This window comes from Anthonomus grandis, chromosome 10, assembly GCF_022605725.1.
Source record: "Anthonomus grandis grandis chromosome 10, icAntGran1.3, whole genome shotgun sequence".
Taxonomy (NCBI): Eukaryota; Metazoa; Arthropoda; class Insecta; order Coleoptera; family Curculionidae; genus Anthonomus; species Anthonomus grandis.
The window spans coordinates 15,966,274-15,988,013 of NC_065555.1; the positions used below are offsets into that span (position 1 = coordinate 15,966,274).

At 32.7% G+C, this 21,740-nt stretch overlaps 2 protein-coding genes across 3 annotated transcripts in view; one reads left to right on the forward strand and one right to left on the reverse strand.

Moving 5' to 3' along the window:
- The first annotated feature begins 8,287 nt into the window (after window positions 1-8,287).
- LOC126741082 (protoporphyrinogen oxidase) lies at window positions 8,288-9,872 on the forward strand. Its single transcript, XM_050447396.1, has one exon. The coding sequence runs from the start codon at window positions 8,407-8,409 to the stop codon at window positions 9,808-9,810; it is 1,404 nt and encodes a 467-aa protein (XP_050303353.1). The 5' UTR covers window positions 8,288-8,406; the 3' UTR covers window positions 9,811-9,872.
- Window positions 9,873-15,368: 5,496 nt separating this feature from the next.
- Window positions 15,369-21,740, reverse strand: part of LOC126741610 (glutamate dehydrogenase, mitochondrial) — an 87,370-nt gene continuing 80,998 nt past the window's right edge. For both annotated transcript variants that reach the window (XM_050448110.1, XM_050448109.1), the window contains one exon: window positions 15,369-15,737. In XM_050448110.1, the coding sequence (XP_050304067.1) occupies window positions 15,621-15,737 (117 nt within the window). In that variant the 3' untranslated portion in view covers window positions 15,369-15,620. The remainder of the gene's footprint in view (window positions 15,738-21,740) is intronic.

The window sequence follows — 21,740 nt, forward strand, 5'->3', positions numbered from 1 at the left end:
TCCCATTAAATACGACATATTACTGGGGTTGGCTTTGAAACATATGACACAAGCCTTACAAATCTTTTTACATACATTACGTCCAGCTATGGGCCAATATTTATTTCTTATAGAACTAAGCAACATATGGCTACCACATTGTAGTAATCTAATATGTTCCTGTCTTACAATCAAATCAGTTAATAAATGAGACTTCGGTAACAAGATCGGGTGTTTTTTGTCAAAATTGTACGACGATTGTCGTAATCTACCCCCTACCCTTATAAGATTGTTTTCATAAAACGGATTTAGATCTAATATCTTGCTCTTTTTCGGTAAAACTAATTTATTTTTTAAGCAATGAAATTCTTCTGGGAAACACTCTATTTGAACTTCTGATATTATAACATTTAATGCTTGATCTAACTCTAGAGGATCTAAAATGTCTCTTTGTTTTGTAAAATGAACTAAAGGTAAGTTTTCAAATCTTTTAATATTCCTAACAAATCTCAATACATAGGCCACAATCCTTTGGATTTTCTGGATGCTAGAATACTTCTGTAAAAGGTAAGTAAATATTGACACCTGATTTACAGAAACATTTACAATAATCCTTTGATCTGGAATTTCCAGATCCTTTGGAATGACATTCTGAATATTAAAAGAATAGTCAGGCAATAAAAGAAAGCCTGGCCCGTGCCACCATAAGTAAGACCATTTTAAAATTTCAGGTGTAGTGCCTCTAGAAATCAAATCCGCTGGATTTTTTCCTGATTCTATATGATACCACTCATTTACATTACTCAATGAGTGTATCTCGCTAACTCTATTCGCAATGAATGTCCTCCACCTGGAGACGTCTCCCTGTATCCACTTAAAGACAATCATAGAATCAGTGTAAAAATATTTTTTATTAAAATTAATATTTAAGGAGTCACAAGATTTTTTTGCTAGATTCACAGCAAGAGTACTGGCACACAATTCTAGACGAGGTAACGTCTGTCTATGCTTGACAGGTGCCATTCGAGACTTAGCACATAATAATTTATTCGACACGGCTCCAGAGGAAAGCATACATCGTATATACAAACAGGCTCCATACGCCTTCTCACTGCTATCTCCAAACACATGGAGTTCGATAGTAAAATACTCACTTAAACCTACATATCGAGGAATATACAATTCGGTTATAGTGGACAATTGTGTTATAAAACTATACCACCGTTGATAAAACTCAGTAGGAACTTCATCGTCCCAATCAGATTGTAGTTTCCAAAGGTCTTGAATTATAAGCTTAGCATTAATGATTACAGGTCCAAGCAAGCCTAAAGGGTCAAAAAGTTGACAAATACTGGACAATATAATCCTCTTGGTTGTTTTTTCCATTCCTGGAATATTTTTAATAACATATTGAAAAGTGTCTGCTTGTGAATTCCAATAAACACCAAGAGTTTTATTTTGTTCCCCCTCTCCAATTTGTAAAATACTATATTCTTGACCTTTGCAAACATCAAAATATTCCACAAGTTTGGTACTATTACATAACCATTTTCTTAACTCAAAGCCTGCCGTTTTCAAAATTCTAGACACTTCCCTTTGGATTTTAATAAGTTCATCCTCGCTATCCGCTCCCGATAATAGATCATCCATAAAAAAATCGTTGGAAATAACCTTACTAGCAACGGGATAATTGATTTGATTTTGACTAGCAAGTTCCATTAAACATCTGACAGCTAAATACGGTGCAGAGGCAGTTCCAAAGGTAACGGTCTGCAATTCAAAACATTTAATGTCTTCTGTGGAGTTAGGCCGCCAGAATATTCGGAGAAATTTTGTGTGATCTTCATGCATTATTATTTGTCGGTACATCTTTGATACATCTGCCGTCATAACGTATCGATATTGACGGAACCTAAGTAAAATAGAAAAAACATCTTGTTGTAGTGTAGGCCCGCTATACTGAACATCGTTCAAAGATAAACCTGTTGGAGGCTTAGCTGATGCATCAAAGACGACACGACACCTGGTTGTCACTGAAGTATTTTTAATTACCACATGATGCGGAAGAAAATATCCCTTATCTAAAGAATTTTCCAATTTCACTTCCCTCATGTGACCCAAAATCTCATATTCCTTTAAAATTTTCGAATATTCCAGTTTGAGTTTTTTATCTTTATTTAGTTTATTTTCCAAGGATCTAAACCTTTTTAATGCCATGTCTCTTGTATCACCCAGTAACCCAAAATTCTCTCTAAAAGGCATCTTAACTACAAATCTACCTGTTACACTATCTCTACTAGTAGTCTGGACAAAATGTTCTTCACAAATTCTTTCTTTCTCAGATAACAATTTCTTAGGCTCTATTTCCTCTATCTCCCAAAACTTAACTATTTGTTTTTCTAAACTGGTTTTCTGATTAATGCTTAAATTTGAAAGAGAGAAAGAATTGCCCTTATGAGAATTCGAAAAAACATTCAAATTGCCCGCGACAATCCACCCCAATTTACTACTTTGCATAACAGGTAAATTCTTGCCCAATAACCTTTGTTCCGTACCAATAATATTCCAAAAAACGCTTGACCCAAGTAACATGTCTATGTCACCCTGTATAAAATAATTTGGATCAGCTAATTCAAAATTTGAAATATTTAATAAACATTTTTCAAAAGAAACTAAAGGCAACCTATCAGTAATTTGCGGCAATACAAGACAGTTTATATTCATTTTAAAATCATTATAACATGATCCAATACAAATATTTACTTGATCGCTTATATTAGATAGCGCTAAACCTACTCCTTTTACAACATGATTAACCTTTTTAGGAGTTAAATTTAATTTAGTGCATATTTTTTGCGACAAAAAGCAACTCTGGCTTCCGCTATCTAATAAAGCTCTACATTTAATAAAATCAATACTATTCGGTAAATAAATCTTTATTAAACAAGTTGACAATAAAATCTGAGAGTTATTCCTAACGCTGGCAACAGCGTCCGTCGAGCAGCTCAAACCGTTCACGCTCTCTTCTCCGCCGGCTTCGCCCGCGAAAATCCTGGATTCTGATTCGTCGTTTGAAGTTAAATGGTCTTCCTTGACGTTTGTAGCTATCAATCGCCTCGGAAGCGACCTGTGCGCGTCGTTCTCGTCTTCTAGCTGACCATAAACGTTCCCGATTTGCTGCAATATCTTGACTGGACTTGATCCGCTGCTTTATTTCTTGGTTGTTCGATACTTACCGCGCTTGTAGAGGAATTATTTATATTTTCGAGATGTAAAATTGTATTATGAGGGCGCTTACACCTTTTACATTTTCTAGCGCGACAGTGCCAAAAACCATGATATCCGTTTAAACAGTTTAAACATAATTTTAAAGATTTTATTAAAGAAATTCTTTCGGCTACCGATAAAGATAAAATTTTAGGACACTCAAAAATAAGGTGATTTTGTTTGCAATATATACATTTTTTGTCTACATTTTCTAAGCCGCTGGAGTTATTTAAAGCCGCGCAGTTATTTGATAAACTCATTTTTTTGTTCTGCAAAATTTTTGGTTTTAATTCATTTTTTGTGTATTCTAATTTTTCAAGAACTTCACAGCGATGTCTTAGAAAAGTAGACATATCCTCCCAAGTAGGAAGATCACCCTTAAATGAGTAGGACTCCCAGTCCCTCTTTGTTGTATTGTCAAACTTATTGGAAATTAAATAAATTAATAAACAGTCCCACTCTTCAGTTTTTTGTCCCATAGATTTTAAGGCATGTAAATGTTTGTTCACATTATCTAATAATTTTCTTAAACCTATATGCGATTCGGTGTAAAGTGACGGATATTCAAATATAGCTCTTACATGACTATGCACTATAATTTTTTTGTTTTCATATCTTTCGACGATTAGGTCCCATGCCTTTTTGTAATTAACTGGGGATAATTCCAAAGCACTTATTAAATCTTTTGGATCAGGGCCTAAGCAATCTTTTAAGTGCATTAATTTTTGAACATCATTCACTGTGAGATTTTTATCTACCAAAGAAATAAACGCTTCTTTAAAATCTAACCATTCTGCATAATTACCTGAAAAAGTGGGTATATTTACGGGGCGCAACTGAATATTTGAATATTGTGGGATTTGCAAGTCACTCATCGGCTGTGTTATAGGGCCAGCAGCTTGCGCATTATTTATAAAATGTTGGGGGTTATTATTCTGAGAGGATGTCTCATAATTATTAAGAATTGAACGAAATTCTGCTACAATACGAAAATATAAAGCTTCAAATTCATTTCGCTCTTGGACATCCTCTTCAACCTCCTCTAAAATTTCGATCTCACCTTGAATCTCAATAAATTGCTCAAATAATGGCTCGACCTTATCTAATCTACATTGAATCTGCATAATATCAGTAATATTTAAATTCGACCGGTCAATCGAGTTCAAAAAATTATCCGCGCGTGTAAGACTTCCTTTAACAGACCCCCTTTTATAACGTAAATCCTTTAATTCAGTCATAATGTACCAAATAAACTATATAGGACAAGGGAAATCGTAAGGAAATATAGGAAATATAACAATTGGACTATATATAAAAAAGGAACAGACTTACAGAGGACTCCTGAGTGTTTCGTTCAATAAACGACACTACCAATGCACAATGGCGTCGTAAACGTAGAAGCCCGTATAACCTGCAGTCAGTCTAGCTGGTTGCTCGTCCAATTTGCTGCGAAGGACCAAATTTATGGGCTGATTTAACTTCAATAACACAGAAGACTATATTTTTTGTGGTTATAAATTTATTGACACGTAACAAATGATATAAATACAAAATGTGTCTACAACAAAACATCTTCTGATAAAGCCAAAATCAAACACACAATTCGTCGGTCGGCGGCGTCCTCCTCCACTCTTACGACAAGAAAAGCGACGTTGCCGATGTGAATGTTATAATAAACTCAACCAGTGGCAATTCTGGAGATGGATTCAGTCTTTAATTGCACTTTCTATGATTCTGTTTTTATCGATTCAATTTTTTCGTTTTTTTTTTTTTTTGGAATATTATGTATACTTACATACAGTACATAATATTGGCTTTGTACCTGGTGGCATAGGATATTGTGTTGTGGTTAATCTATTATCATAAAATTCGTATCATACCTATTTAGCACTGCACTTGTAACGAAGAAGGTTGGTTGTTTTTGTTTTATGTTTTGAAAAAAAATTAAATAAAAGGTACTTACCTTTTTAGGTATTATATTAGGTTTAAGTACAAAAATGGAAAGTGGAAGTAGTGCCGACCACAGTAGCTCTGACAGTGAGAGTGTTGTAACACGCGTAACACCTAGTACATCGACAAAAAAACGCAAGCGTAATAATTGTGAAAATATGGCTGAGGCTGAGAATATTACTGAAACTCCCAATATCTCCGATGGTGACGATGATGAGAATCTCCAAAACATCCGAAAAAGAATTGCAAAAAATGCCATTCTGGACGGGAAATTTTTTGAGGTAAGAACTACTTTTATTTTTGAGCTTTATGATTTTAAATAAAAATTATTCTCTAGGTCAAACAAATTATAGATTTTAACCATATTCTGACGATTTGTAAAAGTTGCCAACCAAAAATTAAAGAAATAAAGGGTTCCGTAATAACCACAACCAACTTCGTCAAACACTTAAGAACAACTCATCAGAATGCCTATACAGAGTATATTAAATATAAAAATGAAAAAAAAGAAACTGCTAAAAAGGAAAATAAATTAAAAAATGCAATAACTAGTTCTGCAGCTGAGCAGCAAACTACTTTGCAAAAATATTTTGCAAGACAACAAGGGCCAAAAACAATAAATAAAACAGAATTCGAAAATAGACTGATTAGATTTGTAATTAACACCATGAGTCCATTATCAATAGTAGAAAATCCAAGTTTTAGACAGTTATTTGATGGATTTAATCTTGAATTGGTTAGCAGAAACACTTTGACTCGACGTATCTCAGAACTATTCAAAGAAAGGCAAGCAAAATTAAAATCCGAATTATTGAATATTCAATATGTTTGTACAACGGCTGACATATGGTCAGGAAAAAAAAGAAGTTTTATTGGGGTTACCTGCCATTGGATAAATGAAGACTTTAGCCGTCAATCAGTGACCCTGGCCTGTCAGAGATTTAAAGGTACTCATTCATACGATCGAATCGCTAGTATTTTAGAAGATATACATATGAGATACGGATTAGACACAAATAAAATCGTTGCAACTGTCACCGATAACGGGTCAAATTTTGTTCAGTCTTTTAAAGAATTTGGAGTTACACTACCTGGTATGCTTAATACTGATATGCAAGATTGTTTTTTTGATATTACCGAAATTATTGAAGGTAGTGGGAGTGGGTCCGATGAAGAGAATTTTGATGATCAAGACGCTGAGGTAATAACATTTGAAATCATTGGGGATGACGGTGAAGTTATTGATCAACAACATAGACTACCCCATCATTTACGCTGTGCAAGTCACACTATTAATTTAATTTGCACTACTGACTGCAATAAAGCTATAAATGGCAACTCTGTTTTAAAATTAAGACACTCGCAGGCATTGACCAAATGCAATTCATTATGGAAGAAAGCGACATTTCCGAAATCTTCAGAGGTTATTTTAGAAATTCTGGGGCATACACTTTCTTTTCCTGGAGCCACACGTTGGAATTCGTACTATGATTCCATTAAGAAAATTGTAAACGACAAAAACAAAATGATTGATTTGTTTAAACGGTTAAATTTAAAGAATTGTTTTTTTGAAAATGAACTTTTATATTTGGAAGAATATTGTCAAGTGATGGAACCATTAGCAGCTGCTTTAGATGTGTTGCAAGGCGAAAGTAATATGTTTTATGGTCTTTTGCTCCCATGTTTAGCTTCACTAAAAAATAAACTAGACAAGCGATCAAAAAACAATTTTAAATTCGCATCGCCGTTAGTTAAAGCATGCCTCGATGGATTGCAAAGTAGGTTTAAACTTTTTTTTACAATAGACAAACAAGTACATAGTGCTATAATAGCTTCGGTTGTACACCCTCAATTTAAGTTACGCTGGTATAATGTTATTAGTAAAACATACCCTTTGTCTCCAAGTGTAACATCAATAGAAAAAATGGTGGTAAACCAAGCAAATAATTTTATTGATATTAAAAAAAATATAGATGAAAATTCTAAAAGGATTGCTTGTAAGTCTGTACATAAATTTTTTGATTTTGATGATTCTGAAGCACCTGATGCTGATGGTGATGAGAACGTTCCGGGGACAAGTTATCCTCAGAATGAATCCAGTTTTTCGGAAAAAGCTAATTTAATTAAAAACCAAGCCGAATTAGAGTATTTAAGGTATATTAGTGATTCGCGAACAAATTTAAATATGCTTGAAGATTACCCGACAATAAAAAAAATGTTTTTAAAATTTAATACTGCACTTACCTCTTCCGCACCCGTTGAGAGACTATTTTCGTTTGCCACAATAATTAATAGTCCAAGGAGGCATGCTTTATTTATCTGATGGCAATTTTGAAAAACTTGTCGTTTTAAAGAACTATGTTTAGCTTGGATTTTATGTTCAATTAAGATTTTATGTTTGATTTTTAGTTTTTTAGGTAGTTGTATTGCCAAAAAGCGTTTTGATATATTTTTTTTATTTTATAAAGAAACTAAAAAGTTTAGTTTAGTTTTAAGAATAACTTGTTTGTGCAATCCATTATACAAAAGTGTGCTTATCTTCTACGAATGTTTAATTTTAAGAATTTATGTTTAGTTTTCAAGTTCCTAACTTTCCCAAGAAGTTGTGATATTTTTGTTATTTAAGAAATAAACGTTATTTAGTTTTTTTAGAGAAAAAATTTTCGTTTTATTTTTGTTAAATTATAATGTTTATTAAAAAAACTATGTGCTGTGTAAAAAAAAAGCTGTTTGTACTATGGCAAATAAAGTTATTTTTTTTATTTTGTTTATTTTTTCAAAATCTTTTTACATTTTCCAATTTTTTAAAAGTATTCGTACTCTTTACTCGTACTTTTACGAGTACTACCCGTATCCGTAGACTGCGTGTGTAAAGTTACTTACGAGTAAAATACTTACAAATACATTTTTTTGAGTACTCGTACTCGTAGATTATACGAATTCATTTTTTTTTACTCGTGCCCAACACTGGCTGTACTGTGACAAAAGTATAGTTAATATATAAATGACAATTTATATACTTATTATGTGGCAATACTGCGGTTCGTTATGCTGTCTGCACCCCTATATTTACATTACGTCAAATTAGTTTGCACCTAACCTTACCTCATAAAGTAATATACATACATGTAATTTAAAAATAAATTATCATTCCTTAAAATGCGCAATGATTAAAGCAACTAGAAGCAAAATTACGCTCTCCGATAAAGAATGACAAAAATAATTTTAGGTGGTGGACTCTCTGGTCTCTCTGCCGCTTATTACTTAGGAAAACATGCAAGGGGTGAAAACAGTATTCTCTTGGAGTCTTCAAGCCGTTTAGGAGGTTGGATAAAGTCAAATCAAGTAGAAAAAAATGTAATTTTTGAGCAGGGTCCTCGCACTATCAGGCCCAGAGGGGCTCCAGGCATTAATACTCTAAATTTACTTGAGGAGCTAAGTTTACAGCCTGATGTTCTTCCTATTCATCAAACTCATATAGCAGCTAAGAACCGTCTTATATATGCTAATGGCGACCTACATTTATTACCGAATTCTCTTTTGGGGATGTTTACCACCGAAAAACCTTTCAGTAAACCCCTGATAATGCAAATTTTAAGAGATTTATCTGCTAAGCCTAAAATAACACCAGACGAGAGTGCTTATGAGTTTACAAAGAGGAGGTTTGGCCCAGAGGTGGCAGACTATTTGATTGATACAATACTGTGTGGGATTTGTGCAGGCAGTTCAAAAGAAATTAGTGTAAACTTTATTATGAAAAAATTATTTAATTTTGAACAGCAACATGGTGGAGTGATTAAGGGGGTTGTAAAAAATTTATTTAACCAACAGGATCCACTACCACCAAGAGGTTTATTAGCTTCAAAAGCCCAAAAAGAAAATTGGAGTGTGTACACTTTTAAAAATGGAATGGAGACACTCCCAATTGCTTTAGAAAGTTTTATTAGGAGACTTGGGGAGACAAATATAAAATTAAATGCCAAATGTAAAGAGTTAAGGTTTACCAGTAGTGGGGCTGAAGTGTATTTAGAAAATGGAGATAAATTTGAAGGGTGTCATGTAATAAGTTCCCTCTCAGCAAACAGTTTGGCCCCATTAATTCAAAATGAACATTCAGAGCTCAGCAGCAAATTATACAAGATAAAAACTGTTTCTGTGGGGGTTGTAAACCTTATGTATGAAGGAAATTTTATTAAAAAACCTGGATTTGGTTTCCTAGTACCACCCAAAGAAAAATTACCCATATTGGGTGTGATTTATGATTCTTGCACACGCAACCAAACAGACAAGACTGTCTTAACTGTGATGATGGGTGGATACTGGTTCAAAGAACTCTTTGGGGACAATCCAGCTAAAGAAACCCTACTTCAAGTTGCAACAGACAATATTAAGTCTATACTTGAAATACCAGACAAACCACTATTAAATAATGTTAATATTTTAAAAGACTGCATCCCTCAGTATGTGGTGGGACATGAAAGGAATTTAGAAGATATTTATTCATATATAAAAGACAAGAACCTGCCACTATATTTGTGTGGAGCCTCTTATAATGGGGTAGGGGTTAATGATGCAATATTATTGGCAAAGGTTGCAGTAGAAAACATAAAATAGAGGGAAAGTGGTGTTGTATATGATGTTAAAGTTTAAGGTCCAAATAAATATGTTTATGTTAATATGTTGTTTTTTTTACTTTAAATTTATAACTGACTGGCTCGAATTAATTATAATAGTTTACTGTAGTGGTTGACAATAATTTCAAATTGAAGTAGGGCTAAAATTAACTATGTTTATGTAAGACAAAATACTAGGCTACCTTATACAAATCAAGTCAAATATTTAGGTATAATTTTAGACAAAAAATTTACATTCAAAACATATATTAACAGTATATCTTCTAAATGTGAAAATAAACTTGACTCTCTAAAATAGGCATTAGAAAAACTTAATGGGGATGTGGGGTAATGATGGCTTTAATTTTTCTATAAAATCCATAATTGCCATACATCCATAATTATGGGTCTGCCTCCAATAGCTTACTACTAAAAGTTGATAGAATTTAGTATAAAGCTTTACTTATTAGCCTTGGTGCCAAGTTCTACACTTGTTAAGGAATTTTAGTTGAACCATTAGAACCTGCCTTGGAATTGAGACCCAGCATGCTGTGCTGCAAATCTCTTATAAAACACAAAAATTTAAATACAGAACTTTTATACAAAATTTATAAATTAAGCCCTTATGACTTAACCAATAAATATTGGCGACTTAAACAATCTCCACCTCTTTGTAAAGCCTATCCAGCCAATTTTAGAGTTAAGTACCCCTTTTGATTTTTCACAATTTTGCTATTTTAACTCCTTACAAGGCATAATAGTTAAATACCCTTTATTTGCTGACTATCGATGATAAATGGACACCGGCTTAAATCAGAATTAAGAAATGACACTCTGATAGCATACAAATAAAACCATACTATTAAACCACAGTCGACAAAATCATACAGTACGATATTGAAAACAAATTTGAAGAATGGAGGAATAATTATTGAGTGCCAAGATGTAACTCAACAAAATGCGCTACAAGATGCACTCAAGAACTCCAAGAATCTGCAAACCAAAAATTAGAAAACACAGATCCTATGTTTTTTGATAACTGGCATTGAAAAGGGATATGACCCAGAATACTTTGTTGCAGAACCAATAGAAAAAAATCCCGACATAAAAGTAATTTTTGGAAACGATGTGAACAACAAAATAAAAATCATCACTAAGAAAGAATGCAGAAATAAAAATAGAGAAAATTGGGTGCTACAAACTAAAGCTGATATCTTTAAATGGTTATAAAAAATGACAACCTAAGTTTTGATTTAACTAAAGCTTATGTACAAGAATACACCAATCTAAGTGTTGTTAGATTGGTGTATTCTTTAGGTGTTGTTACTTTGGTCATGTTGCTAAGTATTGTAGAGGTGAGCCATGCTGCTCAAAATGTGGAGAAAAACATGAAAGTCGCCAATGCCCAGAAAATACTACATTAAACTGCCCTAACTGTAAGAGGTTGAACTTGACAGAATCCACTCGGCAAGAGACCCAAATTGACCAGCTTTTTTGCAAAAATTTAACAAAATGCGACAACAAGTAAACTATTCAAGTGACAATCAACATTTTACCAAAAATAGGCTCAACTACAACTATCCCAGGTAAAACAATAAATATTAAAGGATCAGCTATTATACACCAAAATGTGCAATCAATTGGAAATTCTTTGGATAGATTAAACCACCTAATTGTGGAAAACCCCGATTGCAAATTCATCTGTATGAACAGTCTGTATAACAGAACATTGGAAGAGAAGGTATCAGCTTCAAATTTTTCAGATTAGAAACTTTCATTCAGCTTCTTCCTTCTGCCGAGATAAGGGGTATGGTGGAGTAGCAGTGTATGTGGAAAAAACATGTACTTTCAAGGTTCTAAAAACTATAAACAGGTTGGCAATTTAAGAAAAGTTTGAATGTACTTGCGTCGAGTGTATTCTGGCAGGTGAACAATTTTATGTGTGTTCAGTATATAGACCTCCAAAAGAAGATGTAAAAATATTTAAAAAAAAAATAGAAGAGTTACTTTTGTGTATGACAGCTAGTCAAAAGAAGACATTTATAGCAGGTGACTTTAATATTGAACTTGAATTTGAAACCTAATAAAGATAAACAAGAACTCTTCACAATCATGAACTCATTTAATTTCTATCCAACAATTACAGAAAAAACTAGGTTAAATAGTTGCATCGATAATATATTTACCAATATTGATATTGCTTGTGTTCTAGGCATGACTTTGCAAACTCATATTTCAGATAGTAAAGGGCAAAAAACAATTTTCTTAACCAAAAACCAGTATACATACCCCAAAACAATATAAACGATTTTTTTCTGAAGCAAGCAGAACTTTTTTTATTCAACAGCTAAAAGAAGAAAACTGGGCTGACGTTTTTGGTAAGGAAGATTGTGATGTAAATAGCCAATGGAGAGCTTTTATAAATATATTTGTACCAATTTTTAATCAAAGTTTTCCAAAGAAACTAATATGTAAGAAAAATAATAAAGAAGCTCTCTATAAATATAATGAGGAAGTTAGGGAAATGAAGGCTAGATTAGACACTCTTTTTATATTAAAGCAACGTTTTCCTATGTATGCAGATAGATAGAAAATTGTAAAAAAAGAGTATGATGATGTGTTCATAAAACGTAAATATAAAAAATATGAAAATAAGACGAAGACATCAGTTAATAAAAATAAATGTATGTGGACTATATACAAAGAAGTTTCTGGGATCAAAATCAGAAACAAAATCAAATCAAAAACAGTCTATCACTGGGCAAGCTGATCAAGCTGCCAATGATTACGACAATTTTTTGCACATAAGCCCATAAGCCCAAGCGAACTTTTAAGTATTCTTAAAAAAGTAAAAAATAAATTAAGCTGCGGAAATGATGATATACCAGCGAGTATTGTCAAGGTTTGCATTCCAACCATATCTGAAGTTTTTTGCTACATTTTGAAGAATTCATTAAAGCATGGAATTTTCCCAGATCAATTAAAAAGTTCACTCATTAAGCCTAACCACTCATAATGAATTTGACAACTATAGACCGATCAGCCTACTTCCAAGTTTTTCAAAGTTGTTTGAGTTGACAGTTTGCAATCAGCTTCTCAGTTTTCTAAAAGAGTGCAATATTTTATCTGACAATCAACATGGATACCTTGAGGGTAGATCTACACAAACTGCCATATTTCAGTTCACTTGTGCAATTTTCAGCAATTTGGAGGAAGGAAAGCTTTCATTGGGAATATTTTTAGACCTTTCTAAGGCATATGATTGTTTAAATAGAAATTTATTAATAAAGTACAGTTATATGGGGTGAGAAATAATTCCTTAAAATGGTTTACTTCTTATCTCAATAATAGAGTCCAACAAGTAGTGGTAGAAAGCAGCAGATCAGAAATTCAGGGTAATGAAATAGGAGTATTTTGGGGCCTTTTTTGTTCATTGTCTTTATAAATGACTTGCCTTTTGAAATTATTAATAATAGTCAAACAGTATGCAATACCCTAACAATATTTGCAGATGACACAAATTTATTAGTGGCGTCTTCGAACATCTCTGAGCTATGCCTGAATGGAGTCTTCTGTTTAAAAAAACCAAAGATTGGTTTAATAAAAATAAGCTTATATTGAATGAACAAAAAATGCACGTTCTAATTTTTAAAACAAAACAAAACAAGGAAGTAACCCCAAAAGAAGTAAACTTCAACAAAATTGAGGTTGAAGTGCAGGCATCAACTAAACTAAAACTTCTGGGTGTACATATTGATGAATTCTTAGACTTTTCAGATCACATTGAATATTTACAAATTAAGCTGAATAGAGTTTGTTTTTGTTTCCGTACAGTTCTAAAATGTCTAAATGAATGGGCTAAAAGAGCCTTGTATTTTGCGAACTTGGAGTCTTCAGCTAGGTATGGCATTATTTTCTGGGCGGCCAACTCTAAGATACAAAGTATATTTGTCATTCAACAAAGGGTAATTAGAATAACGTTTGGGATGCAATACTTGGAATCATGTAGAGGTGTTTTTAGATCTAAGAGAATACTAACTATATATGCATTGTATATATTTGAAGCATAAGTGATACATAAGTGATGTTTTTATTTAAAAATAGAGACAAGTTTCCTACTTGTGTTGATCAGAGGTTTAATACTCGCACATGTAATATTAACTACCCTATACATCGGCTTTCATTGTTTGAAAAGAGTCCCTACTATATGTGCATAAAGTTATTAAATAAACCGCATGAAATAAAAACTATAGGAAATCAAAACAGATTTAAACAAAAGGTGAAAAACGATTAGTCTGAACGATTACTTAAGTATGTAAAGTTATATATAGTTATCTCAGGGAGACGCTTATATTTCTAAATAAGCCTTTTTTGTGACGTCATTTCATTTTATTTAAGTTTTCATGTATAATGTGACTTTGTAATATGAAATAAAGAAATATTATTATTATTATTATTAAATATATACAGACCCTTTAAAAATGCTAAAGGTAATGGAGCAATAATTTATATTCCCTTCCTTCGACATTAGATACTTATTTCAAATCATTAAACATTGAAACATATTTACATCTGAATCTATTTCTAGTAGGGAAGCACTTATCTAATTCTCGTTTAAAATACAAATTCACTAATTTTATCAGACTCCATGTCTGTACTTGAAGCAATTGAAAATAGATACATATGGTCAAATAAAGTAAATCCGGTCAAATAAATATGGGAAACTAAGAAATTGATTAGATATTTAAATAATCAGAATAAAAATTTAACATGTATATGGGTTAAGGGACATATAGGATTAAGTGGTAACGAGATCATAGATACGCTAGCCAAAAATGGGGTAAGTCAAGGAGAGCCGTTATCCGACTCTCCTTGTGCTAGTGATTGCTATAACATTAAAAAATCCTATAGATATTAAATGGAATAAATCATGGAGGAAACTTCAACCAATTACTGTAAGTAATTACAAAGATACCTTCCAAATACTGGCATGAAAAACATATCTTAATAAAATTCAAGTTTTACCATCTGAACTACCATCTGAAATATATCCTCTGCAACCCTTAAAGTTATTTACATTACATAATTCTAGCGTGCAAAATATATATTTTATTGAAATTATGAAATTGCTATTAAAACTGAGAGCAAAATGTAAAGTTACAGGTCCCTTTAATGTTAGGCACTTGAAAATATAAAAATATTTACGGCTCTCAACTAAATATAATTTAGTATAAAAAAAAATAAAATACAATTTTTTTAGGAAGGTATTTCCCAATCACACCTGTCTAATCCGTGGTCAACCTTATGTTTTTGTCAATTAAAAATAACATTTATGCTTGACAAAGGAAACAAAAAAAAAATACATTGATATACATTGTATTCTTTAGTTATAGAAGACACAGACCTTATGTAGTTTGAAGCAAAAAAAAATAAAAAAGTATCATGGTTAAATATATCATAATATTTTAACTGCAGGAAACTATGAATACATAATACAAAAAATATTTAAAAAAAATGCAACTGGCTGTATAACGCCCCATCTGGCAAAAATAAAAATGATTCTTAAAAAAAACGACTTTATTTGGTCTTTTAATGGTATTAGTTACAGTCTGGCTTAAAACAATAATTAAAATGACTTAACAATTAAGAATAATATATATAATGCTAACATGATTGAATATTTTAAAATCTTACATATGTAGTTAATATTGAATTATTTGGTTATCTTAAGTATATCTCCTTCCAATTAAAAACAACAACAAAAATAAGTATAGATGCTTACATTATTATAAAGAATAAGTTTAAAACACTTTAGAAAGTAAGACCAGCTGTAGTAGTTGTAATGAAGATTTTTTCAACTGAATTGATGTAGGCCGCAGATCTCAGATCCATTCCTAAGTTGTATTGTTGGGCTGTACGCATTATAGCCTAAAATATACACACTTTTTTTAATATTACTTCTACTAAGTTAAAAAAAAACAAGAAATAAATAAATCAATTTATTTTGCTTATTGTTAATATTTTAGATGGAAGTATTAGAACACCAAACTACTTATGTTTTTTAAATTTTTATTTCAGTCTTCCATGATGGTCTTAATCAGGACTCTTATAATTCTTTTCTTTTGATACACTTTTATCCCATTGGTGGCCTAATATTCAATTATTTTTTGTAATTGCCCTTCTTCAACTGTTGCTTTAGAGTTGGATAGAGTTGGATAAACTCTTGAAAAACCGCCTAAACAAAACAAAGTCCAAATAATTAAATAAAATGTAACAATAATGTTGTTCAATGTTGCTTCTAAAAACTTTCTGACCTCTCCATAACAATTTTCATGGTATTTTTTTCATATATTTTTAACCCGGGATTTGGAAATACCTTTTTCGCAGAATTTCTAGACTTTTGCGAGTCTTCTAGGCTCTTGATTGATGCTTGCAGTTTCGATTTATTTATATACATATATCGGTTTAAAAACATCTTTCGTCGTCCGAAGTTCCACTCCTTTTTTTTGTTCCACTGTTCTGCTCACAGGTATCTGGTACTGATGGCTTTCTTTATGCCTTTTGTCCAAGTTTTCTGCGATTTAGTTTACTGGTACCCATGTCATGGCAAGTTTGGGCAGTCTTGTTTATTCCATCCTTTGGACATATTGGATATAATATCTCTATGTCTGTCCTTATCGAACCAACTAAGGGGATTCGTCGTCGTACGTCGTCATTTCGGATTCTATCTCTTCTTGATATACCCCGTGATCTCCTAAAAACATCTATTTCAGTCACTTCTTCGATTTTATTACGCTATTCTCCATGCTTTTAATAAGTGTTTCATATATAAGTATTATTCAGTATTTACGTTGTTTCCCAATTTCGTTACACCATTTAGACATCCTACAATTCTTCTGGTTCGTGCTATTCTTTTCTTTATTTCTCTATCGTCTTTTCCAGACCAATCAAACTCCACCCCAAGATACGTGTAAACGTTGCAACTACTTATGGTTCATCTATATCTAATTGGATTTTAGATGGTTTTGCTGCTATAGGGACATATTTCATTTTCTGTTTATTGATTTCCAGTTCCCAGTTATTATATTCTTCTTGCAATTTTCGCGCCATACTTTGTAAGTCGTTTGCTATGATAACTTCATCGTCAGCAAATTGTAGAGTATAAAGGTAAGTGACTCAGATGTCAATTCTTATCCCGTTACGTTTTCTCTTTCACTCGTACAGTGCGTCGTCACTCGTGTATTTGCGACTAATTTGTCATGTCTTGGAGGCTTTTACTCATTTATTATCAGTCGTCTAGGGCGTCTTCCACGGAGTGGAAAAAATTTCGAAATTTTTAGTTACTTATTTTAGGCATTTCAAATTTATTCTATAAAGTCATAATTGTTCCACGTTGGAGGAGATGCTGTGGCAGCGGTATTCCGTGATCTTTCAAAGGCCTTTAATTCGGTTCATTATGGAAAATGGCTGGCTAAAGCTCAAGTAATTATGGATTTTATGTGCAGATAGTTGTATCTGGTTATTAACAACCATCCATCTTAACCGTTAAATGCCATATTTATGTCCATAAGTATGTACGTCCATATAGTTAACTGTTAAGTGTCCATAATCTCACAATGTCAATAATTTTACGAACATTGAAGTTAATAAGGTGAACGTAAACAAAGGTCTTATTTCTTCAGAAAATTCCAATTTTTATTTTGTGACGACCGGTTTCGCGATTACAAAACTTATCGCATCATCAGGTCGTGGACTAAAAATCAAAAAAGGGGGAGGGGTGTGGTAAATGCATTCGGTCCCAATAGGCACGCTGACTTATAATTATAAAAGAACTAAGGTACTTACATTAGTTAAAACGAAAATTGTCACATATACTATGGCTAAGAGACGACAAACATACATTTCTTTAAAATTCCCAAAATTTTTTTAAAATACAAATACACTTTTAAAAAGTTTCTTTAAAGAAAAACAACTCCCCAGCATATAAATTAGCTTAGTGGCTTAATAAACAATTGATACCAAACATCAGTCTTGATAGATTGCAATTAATGAGGCATCAGTCTGAACCAAAAAGGGTTTCGAGAAATCAGGTGAAGTAAGTACAGGAGCGAAAACTAACGATTTATTGATGTTCTGAAACAAATTTTGACATTCTGGGGTCCAGTTCCACTTTTTGTGTTTACAAAGAAGAGCAGTAAGGGGAGAAAAAACGGTTGAGAATTGAGGAAAAAAACGCCTGTACCAGGACGCCATACCGATGACACGTCGGACTTCGGTGGTGTTCTCTGGAGTCGGAATGTTCAATACGACTGTGACCTTATCCGGGTCCCGTATTTACATTGTGTACTACAATATGACATACTTAACAGAAACCGCGCGTTGAAACACGGTAGAGATTGCTTTTAATCATCTTCCCGTTCTACCTTACAAAATCTATCGCGCTATGACGCCATATCATCGTTTAGGTTACGTTAGAACAGTTAGAAGCCGCCATATCCAACGGGAGGGTGTTTGAATTGCGTTCGCATTTGAATCTTACATTAATTAATTTGGAAGAAACCAAAAATTTACTTTCAAAATATTGTGCTCGATTTAATGCTAAGTTAATTCAATTTGAATTTGCTGAAGATTTCAAATATACGTGTACAATACGTGTCCAATATAACGATAAAAACGGACAGCCACAAACATTTTGTGACAAGATCGTAGAAGATTTTGGAGATTACACGTCAACTAACTGGATTGTTCGATATTCATATCCGAACGTTCAGCGTTTAATATATCGAAAAGTGTATGTGTGCCAGCATAGTTCCCTTGGGAAAGTAGTTAAACGAAACGATACAAGACAATGTAATAAAAACTGTGAGGCCAAAATCGACGTAAAAATTAAAAAAACTACTAGAAATAGATAGTTTGTTGAAAGAAGGGTTAAACACCATTATCACGGTAAGTTTAAATTAATAGTCATAATATTTATGAGATGTTTTTCACAATCCTATCATTTTAAATGGGCTGTGTATCACAAACCAAAAAACGGAAACTATTTGAGCAGTTTGACTGGTTGTATGGTTTTTATTAGGGAACTTCTATTAAAGGAGTTTGATGGAGTCAAAAATAAATTGTTTTGTTTAAAATATTAGTGGTACTTTGTTAAAAAAAATATTTTAAAATGAAACGCATTTTTTTATATTTTTCATTTACTCTTAATTTTTTATTGCATAAAGGAATCAACTTAGAGTTGCTCGCTATATGTATTGTTTCAATGCAAATTTGCCTAAAAATTTGTTGCGTTTTCTGTTCTAGGTCACATTTGAACACAGTCATCTATTAATTAATTACAATTAATGTGGCTGAAGCATATAGCTATTTACGAATCACAGAAGACGTTGAAAAAGCGTTTTTAAAATATTTTGATGAAGGAATGAGTCCAAAGAAAGCTAAAGCATTTCACGAATTGTCCCTAATGCAAAATTTAAAGTTTCAAGAAACATTGGCTAACGCTAAAATAAATACAAGCGATCGGCAAATAAGATATTTATATGACAAATGGAGGTAAGCACATTGCATTTTTTCACGATCGCTAAAATTATTTGGAAATTACTTTATCGTGGTATTCAGATAAAAATCAAGCTTTTAATTCGCCAGAAGTTGTAGCGTTAAAGTGTTCTGATTTATATTTAAATTTACAATAAAAATAGGGCATTTCGTTAAAATGTTTTGCTAAATTAGACTGATACATTTAAAAGATATGACTTATCTGTGAGGTACCGCAGTTGGATTTAACTACTAGGCCATTATCCCATAAGTGTAGTTAAAATTACTTAGGTATCGCACTAATAATTTGTATCTTACTTTTTACTAGTTTGACTTTCTACCTCGCTTCCCAAACTTGTTAGAAAAATAACAATATATCGATTTGTCAAATATTCGTTATGTTATGAACTAAATAGTTTTATTTAATTTATTTTAGAACTGCAAATTTTGGAACTCGTGTTGACGAAAGCGTATATGAAGTAATTAAGAAAAAGAAAAACCTACTTGAAGCTAATGGAGAAGAAATAATAGTAAAAGATAATCCACTTATAATTGTGATTATTACTCCCATAATGAAGCGGGCTCATTCACATGAATTTTCAAAAGAAATGGTTTTTGTTGATTCAAGTGGTTCATGTGACCAGCCGAACACTTGTGTTACTTTTATGTATGCTGCCTCGAAAATAGGCGCAATTCCATTGGCATGTATATTGCACACAGCACAAACTGAAAACAACTATACGCTAGCTTTTAAAACTTTAAAAGACCATCTTGGTTCTACTGGGTTTGGAGGTTCAGGTTACCCATCGCTATTTATGACGGACGATAGTAGCAGTGAACGCAATGCATTAGGTGCAATTTTTCCACAATCTCACATACTTCTCTGTTCATTTCACTTCACACAAGCATTCTGGAGATGGCTTTGGGCATCTGAGAATAGAATTGCCAAAGAATATTATGAAAATGTTCCAGTCTGTAATTTATTCCTCTTGTATTAAAGAAGCTGAATCGCAGTGCGACCACATGCTGTCTGATAATCGATGCAAGAAGTATCCCCGCCTTTTAAATCACATTTCTTCACTATGGAAGCGAAAGACAGAATGGTGTCTATGCTTTAGAAAAGATGTTTTCACGAGAGGTAATAATACAAATAACTTTGTAGAAGCCTCTAGACGGGTATTCAAAGATATTATTCTTCAAACGTGTAAAGCATTTGTGCTTTAGTAGATTTCATCTTCAGTTTTTGAAACGTATCACAAGAGGCATTTACTAGAGTTTGCCAACTCAAGGCGAAATCGATCAAAATTAGCATTTTTAGATTTTTCCAGAAAAGCTAAAAATCTAGACGTTTATAAAGTAGATGATCGAACTTTTCACGTCTGTTCAGGTGAAGATAAGCAACTCTTCTATACAGTTTATACAGATGTAGCATTATGTGATTGTCATTTTGGCGTAGGAGGACGGTTTTGCAAACATCTTTGCGCAGTTCAGGAACAGTTTTCGGTACTAATTGATACTTCGCCTCTATTGAGCTACACAGACAGGGTAGCGTTTGCAAAACTAGCATTAGGGAGTGAAATTTCTGAGACGTTCTATGATGACATGGATGCATTAACTCTGATCCAATTAAAAATAAATTTCATAATTTACCAATGATGAATAGAAACAAATATGGTCGAATCCGAGCAAGTAAATTCATCTAACAATTTGATGGAAGAACGACATGCAGAAGAAGTTCTTAATTTAAAAACGAATCTTCTGAACATTACAGAAATAGCATTAAAAAATCCCAACCTCGAGCTTACTAATGCAATACATAAAGTTAACAACATTTTTAAAAATTTAACTACTGCTACACAAGTGCAATCATTCATTTGTCAATTGGCAAGCAAAAAAAGTGTCTTAGGTCAGCGTGGTCGACAAATTGGGGTACAGCCGACTTCCAAAGCCAGGAGAAAAATACGGCCAGGCCTAACTTCTGGTTGCAAAAGGCTGCAATCTGGAAGACCTGCTAAATCCGAGGAAAATCGAATTCACTCTAAAAAGAAACGAAACCTGATGTCAAATATTAACAGAAATACTCAAAATGCCAAGTCTCATTAAATAATGTATTTTTTTATTTACCTACTTTCATGTTTTATGCTTATGTTTTATGTTCCTGTTGTAAAGAATTATAAATAAAATTTAATCCTATTTCATTATAAAATCTATGAGCGTATCTGTATTTTGCATGCGCCGCGTCGTAAAGTGATAGACTTTGTAAGGTAGAAAGGAAAAATTAGTATAAGCAATCTCTACCGTGTTTCGACGCGCCGTTTTCGTTATTTAAGTCGTATCGTAGACAATGTAAATACGCATCCGGGTCGACATGAAGTCCATCTTTATCGAGAACATATC